At 39.7% G+C, this 16,463-nt stretch overlaps 1 protein-coding gene across 1 annotated transcript in view; it reads left to right on the top strand.

Annotated features, from left to right (window-relative positions):
* Window positions 1–16,463, top strand: part of LOC127647049 (ankyrin repeat and SAM domain-containing protein 1A-like) — a 47,903-nt gene that overhangs the window by 14,104 nt on the left and 17,336 nt on the right. Inside the window, exons 2-3 of the mRNA XM_052131117.1 lie at window positions 8,720–8,786; window positions 16,087–16,202. Of these exons, the coding sequence (XP_051987077.1) occupies window positions 8,720–8,786; window positions 16,087–16,202 (183 nt within the window). The remainder of the gene's footprint in view (window positions 1–8,719; window positions 8,787–16,086; window positions 16,203–16,463) is intronic.

Genomic DNA, 16,463 nt, shown 5'->3' with positions numbered 1-16,463 from the left:
AGGTCTGGTCCCGAAATCGCAACTGCGCAGACTCAAGTCTCAAGATGTCAGCGCCATATCGGGACACTGGCGGCTTCAGTTCTCACCAATGGAAAAGAGCGAAGGGGCGTCGTCCATCTTTTTTTACAGTCTATGGTTCGAACCAGTCTCACAATTCTCTGTTGACCTCTCTCATCAACAAGGAGTTTCCGTTCACAGAACTGGATGTTTTTTGTTTTTTGCACCATTCTGAGTAATTTCTAGAGACTATTGTGTGTGAAAAGGAGAAAAGGAGATCAGCAGTTACAGAAATACTCAAACCAACGCTCACCAACGATCATGCCATGGTCCAAATCTCAGAGATCTAATTGTTTCCCCATTCTGATGGTTGATGTGAACATTAACTGAATCTCCTGACCCATATCTGCATGATTTTATGCGCTGCTGCCACAGAATTGGCTGATTAGATAATCGCATGGATGATTGTTGGTGCTAGATGGGCTGGTTTGAGTATTTCTGGGATTTTCATGCACTAAAGTCTCTAGAATTGACTCTGAATGGTGCCAAAAACAAAAAACATCCAGTGAGCGGCAGTTCTGTGGATGGAAATGCTTTGTTGATGAGAGAGGTCAACAGAGAATTACCAGACTGGTTAAAACTGACAAAGTCTATGGTAACTCCGATAACCGCTCTGTACAATTGTGGTGAGAAGAATTGCAGGTTGGCACTGTTTTGGCAGCACAATATCAGGCATGTATATATAGTATATAAGCACCATAGAATTACCATCTAATACCATCACTGCTACCACATTTAATACACGCTGATTTCATCAATTTTGCCATATACACGAGAATAACAATAACATGACTCAAGACTTAATAACATTTCCATGACAATATTGCTCAAATTTAAATGTCTGTAAAGGGAGTCTTTTATATTTTTCATTTTAAGCATTCGCTGTGACTATACGACCCCCATAGCTCAGCGTGTTAATGTTTTAGCACTTCTGCAGAAAACCTGTTTAAAAATAATTTAGTGTATGAGTGAGTGGTCAAACCTGCTTTCTAAAGATGGCAATATAAGTCCCTTCATAATTTATATGCTAACGTAAGATGTCAGGGGAGCATGTCTTCAGATGGCATGTGAAAGATGTGCATGGGGGAGAAGAAGTGGGTGGGAAATGCTTTCACCTGTCAGAAAGCTGCAGTGACTGTACGGCCCGTTCTAAACACTTACAGCCCTGCATGTGCACAGAGCGTTGCTTCAAATTAGACTCATCGCCAGTTACCTTTTTCACATAAAATGAGACTTTATGTGTATTTGCATGAGTACATGAATGTATAACAAAAACATGTATTGGAAAATTAAATTAAATTAAAAAGATCTGGGTTCAGTTTTCTTTTTTTGAGACAGTAAAAAAAGAAAAGATTTTTTAACTATTGAACTATGGGAACTTTTGGCACTTTTATATCACTTTGTATCACTGCTGAATTCTGTCATTTTCTGAAACGCCATTGTCATTTCCACCAAATCTCAAATGATATTGTGTTTTGTAGCATATGTGGTGGAACTGACATTGAGGCAAATTACATTTTAAACATGGCAGATTCGTACATTTTGCTAGGCTTGTAAGGCTATTTAATATATTTATTAGGCAAAGAAATATTCTCATACTGTTTTTTAAAAATAGAAAAATATATCTTGATCATCAAAATCACACAATAACAATTTTCAGTTTGCATGTGATGTTTACCTTTTTATTTTTATTTTTTAAAATAATTATCGAAATGGTTTATGATAAATGAACTTTTTATTTTTAAATCATAATAATACATTTTGTTATTTCTGGGCCTGGGACATGTTCTACAGCCTAAAAAAAAAAGCTAAACTTATATTTTTTTATTTTTATTTGTAATTGTTTTTTAATTGGCTTATTTTATAAAGGCTTATTTTGTTTATAAGGCTAATTTCTTAGCTAGCATTTTATATATCCTAAATAAAATGCAAAGATTGTAAAATGTTCACACTTTTTGCTTAAAAATGACAACATTATAGCTTGATCGGCAATGACTGGTGAAACCTTGACAATTACCTTGATTTTAATTTCATTTCTTCACGCATCACAATAATAATTTGTCTGAAAATGAATATAAAAAATCTTCACAATAAATATTGAAGTTGTTTAGGATTAAACTGGCTCACTCTTTGTTAGATTCTTATAATTTTTTTTAATGTAGTGATTATTGTTGTAGTTATGGATTTTAATATTTTAAGACTGAAAGGGGACAAAGGTTAAGCGAACAAATCCACACATAAAAGGGTTTTGAAAAGCTTTAGAATTTTATAGTTATAGTTCAGGGTTCCGTTTTTGCATTTCTGAGTTTCTAGAATAATAAGACTTAAAAACATTATTAGTTTTTTGTGCTATACCTATCATAATATTGGTGGACTTTCAATATCCAACAAGAAATCATGTACTGCTAAACGGTGTGTGTGTGTGTGTGTGTGTGTGTGTGTGTGTGTGTGTGTGTGTGTGATATATATATATCTGTATACTGAAGTAATATATTCACAACTATAATAACAGATAGTTGTGATGTATCTGAAGGTTGCATTTACCACATCTTCATTATGAATCGAAAATGTCAAAATTAGTTTCTTCCAGACTGAGACTGTTTTGGTAATGGTGTCCCAACCTGATGTTGCTGATTCACTCCAGTTCTGGCTTAAAGTCTCTGTGGTGTCAGCCACTCTACCTTCACTCCATTACTGAATATCGAAGCAGGTCTCTGATGCCTGTAATCTTGTTACTGCTCTGGCACATGGGAGGAGGCAGGGCTGTATGAAATCTTTATTACCCCCCACCTCACATTTTCTCAAGTTGCTAGCTTCTTCAAATTCACTCATTAGATCGGACATTGTGTGATGTTCCATATTGCTGTCTCTTCAGAATTAAACCGCTTGCCTTTCATGAACTGTTTTTGGAAGCCTTGGAACTCAGTGGCTTGAGGCGATGACCGCAATAACTCTAGCACTGTCTCTGTCTCTTTCACTATCCCGTAATGAAGACTACACTTGAGTGAATTCCTCAAAAACGAAATTGCATATTTTTTAGATTATAGTGGATATTAACTGGTTTTGCTTCAGGACCCATATTTTACATTGGACATCAAGTGGTGACCCAACACAGTAGCAAAATTGTCAATTGTACAAAATGAACAAGAATATCCTTAAAATTGTGGTTTATAAGTATTGCTTTCTATTTGTATCTTGTTTGTCCAGTGACTTTATGTTCTTGGCCAATAACGGACTGGGTTGTATTTCCTTTCACCTTGTGTAGATCGGTTTATGGATTTTGAAGTTTGGAGCATGTCACACAACCTGTCCATGTTGGCATCTGCCTAATTTGGAAAGTTTGAACTTGCACTAGTTAAACAGAGCATGACAATCTGGTTCCGGAAGTAAAAATCCCATTCATTTTTTCCATAGGGGAATTTATAATTAACAATAACTTATAAAGCTTTAAAGACAGACCTGTCGTGAGATCTGAGGTTGTTAATCAATGGTATATGCTTCTGTTGAAGCCATTAGTCCATGTTATTTCAAATAGTTTTAATATAAATCACGTGTAGCGGAGTTCTTGGTGAAGGACTACACTACCCATAATCCTGAGGGAGAAATCCACCAATCAGAGAATCATGGCAAACTAACCACGGCAAAACAGCTCTGCACCGACTACTTATATATATGTGTATATCTGAATATTTTGCAATATACTTTGATTCTATAATTATAATCAAAACATTAAATCAATAGTTTTATATTTTTTACATTGTTTATAATTTGATTACATCATTCACAGTGCTTAATGGGATTGTAGTTCATTCTCTCATTCAAGACGTTAAGCACATATTCTTGCGTTTTTTTGTCTGATTTTTAAAACACTTTTTTGCATTGTCCTTTTCTGCATTTCGCGGCGGCGTTTTGTTGTCCGTTATGCATAACGCGGCAGCTCATTTTAGCTTATCGCGGCCCATTCGGCACATTTCGCGGCCGACCCACCTGCCCGCTCGGTTCTCACAATGGCCAGTCCGCCCTTGATTGGCCCCAAAGTGCATTGGCCCACTGGGAAAATGCCCGGTATGCCAGATTACCAGTCCAGCCCCGAATGGCAGTGATAAAGTGATGGAGAAAGGAGCTCTTAACGCTAACGCTGTTGTACAAAACAAGCCCAGATGGGACTTGTGACAGAAATCTAGTATTTTTCCACCTATGTAAGTCACATTTTAATTACCACAGAAGCACGTCAAGTCTCAAATATCATGAAAACGCAGAATGAGATGTTTTTGTTTGTAAGTGCTTTTCATGTGGAGTTCAAAGCAGTGATTGATGCTGGTGTTGATGTCTTGACACAAATCATGAACCTGGCTTCACGAGTGCTGTAGGAAAACTGAAAGCCACAGTCTACCAGTAGATTAATATTTTGGAGGAGGAGAGTTAAGGTATTTAATGCCCATTGCAGTGAACATGCAACCTATGGGGACTAGTTCTTTCAATTAGTCAAACTCCCACTTAGATTTAAACTTTTTCAGATTAACAATTTTTGTGATTCTCATAAATGAACACAGAAAAACAAGACATACATACACACAGAATCAATCTTAATCCCCACTATTACCCCTCCCCCTCCCAACCCCAACACCACCTTGGACCCAGCAACATCCCAGTGGTCACAAATTATATATACACACAGACACTGACTTAAACTTTTAATGTTACTTGAATTGGCGCTATTTTAGTGCATTTCTATCTTTATACTGTGCTTTCTTTGGAACATTATAATAAAGCATTGTATTGTTACATATTGTGTTGCTTTCTTTCCTAAGAATGGAATAACTGCATTTTGACAGGAAAATAAGTATAGTCGAATTTCAGCACTTTCAAAATCTGTGATTAATCACAATTAACTATGAAAAATGATGCGATTAATCGTGATTAACGGTTGTAATTGACTAACAGAAATACCTTTTGACTGCCTTTTGACATGAACCCAACAACATACAAATGAATTATCCAATATACAGTAATATCAAGATATAAACATAAATACATAAAAAGAGTTTGCAACAAATGTAAGGTTTGCTAGGGTATAAGTTTATGAGTGTGCCATTACATCTCGTGCACAATTGAGTGCTCTAATCTTTCCATGTATACTCTTTTGACCGCAAGCCTGTACGAAAAATGTTCGACGCATGTGCACTAAGACTGCTTTGTGATACTCTTTAGTACAGTCAACTGCAGGAACATGTGGCGGACAGTCTGCATGTACTGTGCAGATGATGAAATTTGTGTCATGTTTATTGTGCGCAAGACTTAGCGTCACACAGAAAATCAAAGTATGCTTTGACTTTAAACAGGGTAAAGTTTTAGTTCACGTTGACTTGTTTTGATATAAATAATGTCACTTAAAGTGGTCATGACATGCCTTTTTTATTTTTGTAATATTTTCCTTTGATATTTTTCCTAAGGTTCGCATATAATATTAGTTAAGTTTTTGGCACAACATTTTTTTATTTTACACCCTCATTCTGACTCTCTGTCAGAAACGCTCAGTTTTGGTGCTGCTTCTCCTTTAAGACTTGCCAGTCCACGCCCGCTCTTATGATTGGCTCTCTGCTCTTGACTGGCCTGGTATCTACTTGCCATCTCACTGCTCAGCACTACTGGACAGGGCTACGGAAGTGATTAAAGGTAAAGTACGTATTGACGTTTCGTTGTGGAAGCGGTCAGATGTAAATGTCTACCACAGTGTGACATCACAATGTGGAGGAAGTCAAGAACGAGTCATTTTGGCAGCTTGGTTTGACAAATGACCTCTTATATGTCAGAAAATCAAGGAAAATAGGAGTCTTCATATCATGTCCCCTTTAATGTATTTTCAAGTTTCCTAGTAGCCAACATTCATTTATTTATATAGATATATAGTGTGAGCATTATATAGAGCTAAAATATAGTTCATCATGTGATCTATAAAATGTATAAAAGTACTTATGAAAGCAGATCAGGGAACTGTTAGCTCTACCATGGGAGAGTGTGATGATGTAATGTGCATTCTATAATGGATAGACATGGAGAGTGTATAGTACACTGTAAGTTAGTATGTAGGTTACCTGAGAGTGGGAAAAGTGAAGGGCTGTATGGCTAGAGGGCATCTACCACTTGGTGCGTGGTATCTGACTGCTAAATGAATCCAGGAGCTTGCCAGCTTGTTGATGCCACAAGCACACATCAGATGACTTCTCCAAACTTTAAAAATGACGTTAAAAAACAACGTTTTGCTATTTCAGACCTCTCCTTCCATCTCCAAGTCCATTGATTTGAGTCGAGTAATCTCAACGCTATCAGCAAAGGAAAGGAGTTCTTATAAATGTGCTCTTTTATTGCTGGTGGCATCTGGGTAGGTTATACATTTTTTTAGGCTGTCACTGATCCGATTGAGTTTCTTTAATTTGAATATGACCTCGATCATTTATTTTATAGTTCTAGCTGTTTCTAAACCAACACAGAGTGAAAAATTCTCCAGGAATAGTCTATGGAGACACTGCCTACTGCCTACTATTCTTTACAACCTGGTCTCATAGAACCACATTACTATACCTACATTTAGCATTTTTATGTGGCTCGTTGTGCGCATCTCAGCAGTTTCCTGGTGAATTAAACACTAGAGGTGCTAAAACAACGACCCTGTGACAGGTGATTTTACACACCTGGCCCCTTATCAGGCTAATCAAGCCTCCCAGAGGGATAAAGGCCAACTGTGGAGTTCTCGCCTCTACCATCCACCCCAACGTAGCAGCCGCGGCAATCTGTCGGCGGTCGGTTAGGAGCCCCTTCTCCCCTCGCGGTCGGTGGCCGTTCCTCCGCTTCCAGACGGCCAGGCACCAGTGTTAAGCAGTTATATGGAAAGGAGGAGCCGAGAACCGGCTTGACAATATAAATAATATTTTTTAATAAAGAACTAAAACCAAAAGGCACAAACACACACATAGGCCAGACAGCTGCCCGTAAACGCTCTCTCTCTGTCGCACCACCTTCCGCAGTCTGCCTTTATCCCTCTGGGAGGCTTGAAATGTTTATACACCTCAGAAGTCAACGGCTAAGTCATGTACTATAACTATTTTTACAGTAGTATCTTATGTACTATATACTGAGCATAGTATGCACAATTTGTCAAAATGTGCAGTATACAATAGAGTACACTGCATACTGTATCTCCCGCTGCTTGACGTGATCTTCATCTGACAAAAATCAGTGGTCAATCAGCTAGGGGGCGGAGCCATGGACAGAAGCCTGGACACCCCATTGGCCACCCCACTCACAATTGCTTTTTTAGTAATTTTTTGGCACAATTTAGTTTTTAGAAGTTAAATCATCTCTTTACAAATGTACAAACTTAACATGTGTGTACACCAAGGCAGCCACACCAAGGTGCCCCCCACCCCCCACTCCACAGTCCAACGAATAACTATTATTATTTATGATTATTTTAATAGTAAGTGAAACAGTAGCCATTATTGTGCTATAAACATTTCATTAAACAATATGCATGTTAACATGATTTTTGAGTAATAAAATCACTTGCTAACCTTTTCTGTGTAAAGTTATTTCTATCGGGAAGACACGCAGGCTTGAGTGAAGTTTGAGATGCCATTTATTTGATAGATGTAAAACGGGAGGTAATGTCTCTCTCTTTGGCGTAGGCCCTGTCCGGCAGTCCGAGGGAGTTGTACCCGGAACCGTCATGTCCTGCCGAAGATAGGAGGCAGGGGCGAGGAGCCTACCCCCCTGCGGGACAGGGCTCAACTGGTGATGGTGGGGTGGTGGAGGTTGCAGTGTTAGCACACCGAAACAGCAATGTGATAGATTGTGAGCGGACTTATAAAGCAATGGCTTACGTGCGATTGGCTAGGAGTTACCCAGCTAATGATGTGATGATGTACACCTGCTTGTCTTCCCGCTAGAACAACGCTCCACTTCCATTTCCAGTTTTAACGCCGTAAACTCTAAAACCCTAAAATGACAGTTTTAACGGAAGAATTAATATTAGTGCTTTTATACAATTATAATCTTCACATTTGTGTTTAAACTCTCCAAAGTGCCTCAATGTAACCTCGATTTTGCTTTTTTAAAAGAAAAAGAGAAACAAGACCAAAATTAAAAATTTTGATAGTCAACATTATGCCACAAATACTGTCAACTGAGTTTAAATTGTATTAAACCCAGAATATTCCCTTAACTCTTGGCCGTCCTATGAAATAATGAGAAAAAATATGTTAAAACTACGGCTGGAATTAGTTCATTCAGCACATTGGAAATGGAAGGTGATGTCAAGCGTATTGTAACGTACGATACAGTATTCTTCAAGGTATGCTCAGTTGTACACTGCACTTTTTGGAATTTTGGAAAGTGTGGTCTGGGTTTTCTATGCACACAGAAATTGTGCATATTGTGCACAGTATGCAGCCTACAATATATACTGCTAAAATAGTAAGAGTAGTATGCTTGTCTAGTATGGTGGCCTAAATACTTTCTACTTTCTTTGCATACAACAGATATGAATAATGACTTTAAATCAGTTCTAACGAAGTCTGATGAAGAGTAACCTGTCATGGCAGATTACAGCCAAATTAAATATTTAATTGCATTTTTTAACCCTTCTGTACTTGTTGTGTCTTAGATTGAAAAGATCATGACTCTTATTGCCGGCATCAAGATCTCTGAGGAGCATCAGCCAGCGTTAGAAGGTAAATATGACAGTAGTACATGAGTGAAGAGAGATGGGCTGTCTTTCTCCAGCTGTGTTGGATAAGAGCAATGAATGATCGTACAATTCACAAAGTCTACACAACAGAACGCTTTAAATGTAAATTGTTTTTTAATGTATGGCTGCCAAGCGATTGTTCACACAAAAAGTCTGTCATCATTATCATCTTGTTAACCTCACATTGATCCAAACCTGTATGACTTTCTTTCTTCCGTGGAAAATCAAAGGAGATGTAACAGTAGCTACAGGACAGCCCACAAAGAATGACTGTATATTTCCAAAACGCTTCACTTTGGTTGAATTGTCCCTCGAGTCTTCACTACCATCTTTAACAACCAACAATTCTCTCTCTTCAACGTGTAGCCTACTCTAAATTTTCACCCCAATTTGGTCTGTATCTGATGTTTCTAGACCTGATATTTTGACAGACACCCTCCGGTACACAATGGGCACTGAGGGCCTACTTTAAAAAGATGAGATCAGAATCCATTTACTGTGGCCGCAGGGGCTGATATAGAAATGTTTTTATGGGGTGGCAAGACGATGGCATGCACACATGAGGGGTGGCAACGATACAGCTTCATTGCAACAAATACATGTTCATTAATTGGAGTCATTATCAAATTATAAATGTCCATGAATTTGTGAAACAACTGCATTTTCACAGGAACCACATGGTTCCTCTGAACCATGAAAATAAAACCACAAAATAACAAAACCACAAACCACAAAATAAAAAAAATTAAAAATTAAATTAAATATATGCATACCTCAAAAGCACCAAGACATTGTCTATTAAACACATCAACCAATTCTAAATGTTCCTTAGCTTCACACAGAGAACTGGCAATCTGGACTAAACGTCACAAGCTTTGTTAAGTGTACCCATGGATGGAAAATGCATGAATATCCCATGTTGTTCTGCTAATAAAGTCCTGTAGGCCTATCACCACACCTGGAATAAGCCATTTAAAAGCGAAGATTAACACAAAGTTAGGTTGGAAAATTGTACTGTGGTGGGCAGTGCTGCAAAACTCATGAATATTAATTATGTTATGCACATCAAAAGATTAGTGGTACATTTTTGCCTTTAGTTTTTAGAGGTTTTGGACTCTAATTCACCCAAATACTGACATGACAGGTGTGCATCTGTATGACATAGAGAAAAAGACAAGACACACAAACACACACACACACACACACACACACACACACACACACACACACTACAGAAACAATACAGCCGAGAAGGCCATCGCAGTGGGGGACACGGAAAAGAGCGCAAGCTGTGGAAAAATTGCAGATGCTAAACGACACTGATAACAGCCGCAAGAAACCTTTATCATAGCATTCAAAATAATACATTCCAGCCAGTCAAAACACAAACAGATGAAACAGAAACTCCTACTCTAGAACTGGAGACATTTCATCTGGATTACTTTTACATTTAGTCATTTAGCGGACACTTTCATCCAAAGCGCCTTACAAATAGGACACATAGCAAGCAATGTGTCATACAAAGTTTAACAACATCTGCAGTATAAGACTGCCAAGTTCTCACAGTGGCTGGAGAAGTAAAGATGCTAGCACAGAAGAAAGAGACAGGCAAGGATTTTCTTTTTTCTTTTTTGTACATTAAGTGCAGGTTAAGTGCAGTGATAAGTGCAATTAGTCTGGGTTGGTTAAGTGCTCGTGGAACAGATGTGTTTTCAGCTGGTTCTTGAATGTTGAGAAGGTAACAGCAGATCGTGTGGAGGATGGAAGTTCATTTCATCACAGAGGAGCAGAGAAAGTGAACGATCGTGAAATAGATTTTGAGCCTCTTTGTAATGGGACCACCAGGCATCGCTCGCTCAAAGACTGCTGAGAGTGGGTTGGAGCATAGACTTGAAGAAGTGAATTGAAGTAAGAGGGTGCAGTTCCATTGGCTGTCCTGACAGCTGGTCAAAGCATTGAATTTGTAATCAAGAGTGGGGTGATATGAGCCTTTTTTTTGGTGATGCATTGCAGCATTCTGGATAATCTCCAGTGGCTTAATTGTGTTTGCTGGAAGGCCAGCCAACAGAGCATTGCAGTAGTCCAGTCCTGAAATGACCAGAGCTTAGACCAGGAGCTGTGTAGCATATTCAGACAGGAAAGGTCTGATTTTCCTGATGTTGTAAAGAGCAAATCTGCAAGACCGGGTGGTCGATGAGATGCATGCAGTGAAATTAAGCTGGTCATCTACCACCACTCCCAGTTTCCGAGATGTTCTGGTTGGTGTTATTGTAGTTGAACCAAGATGAATAGTGAGGTTGTTGTCAACAGACGGGTTGGCTGGGATCACGAGGAGTTCTGTCTTGGCAAGGTTGAGCTGAAGGTGTCATTCCTTCATCCAAGCCGAAATGTACGAGAGGCAGGCAGAGATACGAGCTGAGACAGTAGGGTCATCAGACTGGAACGACAGGAAGAGCTACGTATTATCTGCGTAGCAGTTGTAAGAAAATCCAAGTGCCTCAATGACCGATCCGAGTGATTTTGTGTACAACGAGAAGAGGATTATACACATACCTGACGAAAGCTATTTCAAAAGTGCTGAGGACACTTCTCTCCCATCTCAACCCATATCTGTCAGCGAGGTTTTTAATAATCATTCAGTGAATGCTTGGAAACAACTGAGAAATTCATCTTTTACCTCTTTTTTTCCACGTATTTGTCACAGTTGTTGAGGAACTACGCTCAACAGCCTGTAAGAGCCCAAACATTGTACACGTGCTGCAATAGTACAGTAGGCTGTAGGATTGGTTGATGTTGTGATTGGCCATTGCAGCTACTGTAAACTATCACGGGATTGGTTGCTGCTGTAATCAATCACGCTATGGGTGTGTAGTCATTTGTGTGTTCTGTGAGAGTTTAGGCAGTTTGACATTGTCACAATATCAAACACAATGTCAACATCAACTATAATATACTTATAATTATATTTAATACATTTGGATACTTATGTTGGGGTGGCAGATGGGGTGGCAATGCTTTTTCTTAGGGTGGCATTTGCCCCCCCTTCTCCCACCGGTAGATCCATCCATGTGTGGCCATCATTTTGATACTCAATAATTAGGACTTTCTCTATTCTTGCAAAATGCCTCCCAAGGTAGTAGCTATATATGGCGGAAGAGCACTATGTTTTTATTGGCCTTTTTTTTTAGGAGAGATCCAATCATTTAGAAATTGTACAGCAGAGAATCACATCAAAAGAACAGACAGGGCCATTGTTCTGTGAGCCAGTGTCCCCAAATTTCTCTCGGGAGTCTATGTGTAATAAGAGGTTCGTTGAGTTGCTTTTGTTAACAAAAAATGTGTTTCCTGAGATACAGTATTTTGATGCATTTATTTGAAAAGTCGGAGAGCTCTTAAAATAAATACTAGAGCCAGAAAACAGTTATAGGGAAAAAGTGGTATTTTTACAATGGCTAAAAATAAATAAGAAGTATGAATAAAATCATAATGATACATATTGATAATTGTAACGGGATCAATGGAAAGGAGGAGGCGAGTACCGGCTTGACGATATAAATAATAGTTTTAATAGTAAACTTAAAAGACAACATAAACACACACGACGGACATGTCCGCTAATGATCTCTCTCTCCCGCACGATCCTCCGCAGTCGACCTTTAAACCTCAGAGGCTTGATTAGCCTAATACGGGACCGGGTGTGTGGCCCCGCCCTCCGCCCTGCCACAATAATTTAATACATTTAAAATATAATGTAATATGATATAATAAGAATAGAATATTCTTAAATATTATTTCAATAAATACATAAAAATACTTTGATACTAGTAGTAAGAATCATTGTATTTAAGAATCATAGTAGTACCATGGCATTTTTGTAGTGAGATGGTACATTTGTTGTAAGAAATTTGGTAGTACTGAACTATCATGATTTTTACAACTACCATGATACATCTCCAAAAAAACATGCTACTACGATTTAACTTTTTTTGTTAAATGTTACCAAAAAGTACTATTATTTGGACGCAGAAGTACGTTGGAACATGGTAAATGATTTTCAGTACCACACTTACAAAAAAGTACTCTTGAATTACAAAAATAGCATGGTATAACTTGGACTTGCACTATGGTAGACCACTGTATTTGTGGTATAATAAGGGTGCTTGGGGTACTGTAACCATAGTACTATATTGGTTTGTTCACACGTGGTATCAGTATCATGCATTCGCAGAATAGTAGTACCCTTGAGTACCATGCAAATGGAACTATTACCATGGTACATCTCCAAATGGTTTATTTGGACATGTCTCTTGGTAATACCATGGTATTTTTGGAAGTGCCCTGGAATTCAATGCATATCATTTTACATACATTTCAGTACCAAACATACAATAAAATAACCCCACATTACAAAATAATACCATGGTTTCTTGGACTCGTACCATATATATATTTGGGACTGTAAGGGTGCTTTTTTGTAAGTGACATCAAAGTACCATGGTATTACCATCTAAGACCATCAATTTACCGTAGTACCATCGCATCCTTTTTAATAAATTGCTTGAATTTTTCCTAATTTCGTAAGTTGCTTTGAATATAAGTGTCTACTAAATTGCACTAATTTAAATGTGCAAAAAACCATGGTAACCACTTTTTGTTAGTGATATGAATAGGAAGGTGAGTAACTAACTCAACATCGTTTTCTCAATGTTTATGTGGTTTAACCGGTTAGTGATGTCCTGATTGATATCCCTCCTATAGAGGTTAGTGTCCTTTCGAGCCTGCGGGTGTTTGGATGTATTTTACATCTCAAGCATAATTCAATGTCTGTTAGGATGTGAATAATGCCCAGGCAGGCTGACAGTTCAGATGATTCCCCTGTTCTCAGCTGCATGTAGATAATGCCCTTCATGCATGCATGCAGCAGCACTCATGTGTGACACTGAATTAGACCACGCTATACTATGGAAATTCAGATGACACCGTCTGGATGCAACACACGAACACATGAAAACGGTTTGATCACATCTGGCAAAGCTCACAAATTTTGACAATTAGATTCGGATGTGTCCAAAATGAAAGTGGGCAACGGGTGGCATTACGTTAAGTGCAGCATGTGCACGGTGCATTTTGCTGACTTAATGTTTAACATGAAGCCCCAGCCCCCAGCGGTACAGTGACACATTCATGTATTTAATTCCTCTGATGATTTACCGTGGTATGTGGCTTGTCTGCGATTAAATTTTTCATAGAGAGGCTTTGAAGCACTCAAGTGCGGCAGGGATATGGGGTGGGGATGGGTCGTACAGTGGAACCTGTACATTTCTTCTTGCTATTCCTCCTCTGGCTGATACTGGCACAGTAGGTTTGTCTCTCTGCCTCTGATGGTGTCCTTTCTGCACCAACAAGATCAGAGAGCCTGCGTGCAATTTTAATCAGTACAGGGAGCAGGGAAAAGATAGAGGGGCAGAGAGAGACAGAGAGAAAAAGGGGTGGGGGGTGAGATTGATCGCCACAGAGAGAGAGAGAGAGAGAGAGAGCATGTATGTGAGACAGAGAGAGAGGCATAGAGAGACGGGGAGGGAGGGGGATTGAAGATCGAGCAGAGCGTATTTGCCGTGTAGCGGGTCTCGGCATCAGACAGCATATGGCAGCCCTGCAGAGCTTATAGAGAGAACTCTGTCAATGAGATTGAGAGTAGAAAGCAAGTGAGCGAAGAAAGGGAGAGAGGAAGAGTAGAAAGAGATGATGCCAAGCAAAACTGAAGGAGGAAGGTATGTTTAAGGTGATTACCTGCTGCAAACGTGCAAGCATTGCACTACCGATGGCTTTCTGGAGAAGCAGTATGTCATCTGGATGTTGTGCTTTGTGAACGCTGAATGCAGCTGCCACTGTGACTGAGCGTTCCTGGATCAGGGATGCAGCAAACCTTGCCCCCGAGCGCAAGACCCTTAGGAACGTCTGTTAGAGGAACGGCGCAACCAGAACAGGGGGCTGGGCTGCAAAAAGCGAGACTGAGCCACCAACGAGGCTTTCTTATGGGGTTATCTGTCCATTATTGGAGCTCACCTTATTTCCGCTGGATCAAGACTTGGCTTTACCTCGCTTTGATGGGCCACTCCGTTTTGGCATGTTAGCCCGACGAGGTGCGACTAAGCCCAGAAGGACCAGCAGTCTTTGGATTAGCGTGACCGGAACGCTGCATGATCAGGGGCCCCAGACCCTTACGAACGTTTGCTAGAGGAGCGGAACAACTAGAATAGGAGGCTGGGCTGCAAGAAGAGAGAACAAGCCGTGAAAGGGGCTTTCTTATGAGGTTATCATTCCATTGTTCGAGCTCACCTGATTTCCACTGGATCAAGGCTTGGCTTTACCTTGCTTTGATGGCGTGCTCCGTGGAAGGACCAGCAATCCTTGGATTACTGTGACCAGAACGCTTTCTTGCCAAGGGCTGTTTGGAGTAGTGGTCAAACGGACTACTTGTGGAAGGGATTCTTCATTCAAAAACTTGGAAGAGAGGAATGGGTGAATGTGCCATGAAGATCTTTCAAAGGACAAGTTGGCATCACTCAAGGCCTCTAGTGTTGAAGAACTGGCATAGTGGTGGAGCGTTGATCAAAGAGTTGGGTCATTGGGTTTGAGGGTCAAATAACTCTGTCGTAGCAAACTCATTAGTATTATTCTTATTTTACAAACGAGTCTGAGGGTTTTCCAAATGGTATTTCTGCCCAATTTAAGGACAAGTAGGCTGTTTCAACCTTGCATCGTGAAGGAATGTGTTTTGTAGGATTAGAGCATGCAAGGTGCACTTTCCTATGCCTTCCTAGTAGCATCTTGTAGATTTCAATATTTTGCTGTGAGCCAAATGCTCTTGCTGAACTTTTAAAATCTTTACAAATACAAGAAAACTGTTGCTTTGTTTCTTTGCCATTGTCTTGAAGAGCAATGCCAAATTGTCCCAATTAACAGGACTTATTTACTTGACGCTATACTTCAAAGGACTACCTGCCAAGGTCTACCTCCATTCCCCATTCAGCCCTGGCTCTCATCCCAGCCACACTGAGGGCTTGTGGAGGTATCTCCATCATTAGTATAGTCTGTATATCTGGGCCCCTGCTTTTAGTGGAGGCCCGTTGCTCAAGCCTGAACACTGCCTTGTTGTTGTTGCTGCTGCCCACAGTTCTGCTGGCCAAAGATGATGTGGCAATGTCACATCTCGGCCTCCGAGTGCCGCTGCTATAGGCTGAACGGTTTTTCACTGCTCAAAAGGCATGCTTTGTCGGCAGATGCAGCCGGGAGCCGTGTGCTGGAGCAGTCGGTGGGGGAGTGGCTGGAACACGTGGGCTTCCCTCAGTACGAGAGCAAACTGGTGCTCAATGGCTTCGATGACCTGCGCTTCATGGTGAGTGGCTTTTGTATGTCGTATAGGAGGTCATTGATTGGCACAGAAGGTTAGTCAGAGTTGGGGACATTTTTGAGGCAATGCGTAAGAGCATGAATCTGATTAATTTTATCAATAATTGTAATTCATTGATAACAAAAATTGTAAGCAATGTGCTTTATCACTGATGGAGATTTAGTCTAGACATAGTATGTTATTTGATTTTGTTTTTTATTACTTGATATTTGCTATTCATTAAAAAATAACAACAATCTGTTTGTC

The sequence above is a fragment of the Xyrauchen texanus genome, chromosome 7 (genome assembly GCF_025860055.1).
Source record: "Xyrauchen texanus isolate HMW12.3.18 chromosome 7, RBS_HiC_50CHRs, whole genome shotgun sequence".
Taxonomy (NCBI): domain Eukaryota; kingdom Metazoa; phylum Chordata; class Actinopteri; order Cypriniformes; family Catostomidae; genus Xyrauchen; species Xyrauchen texanus.
Note: the sequence above shows the minus strand (reverse complement) of the source record. Positions and strands in the feature narration are given on the sequence as shown.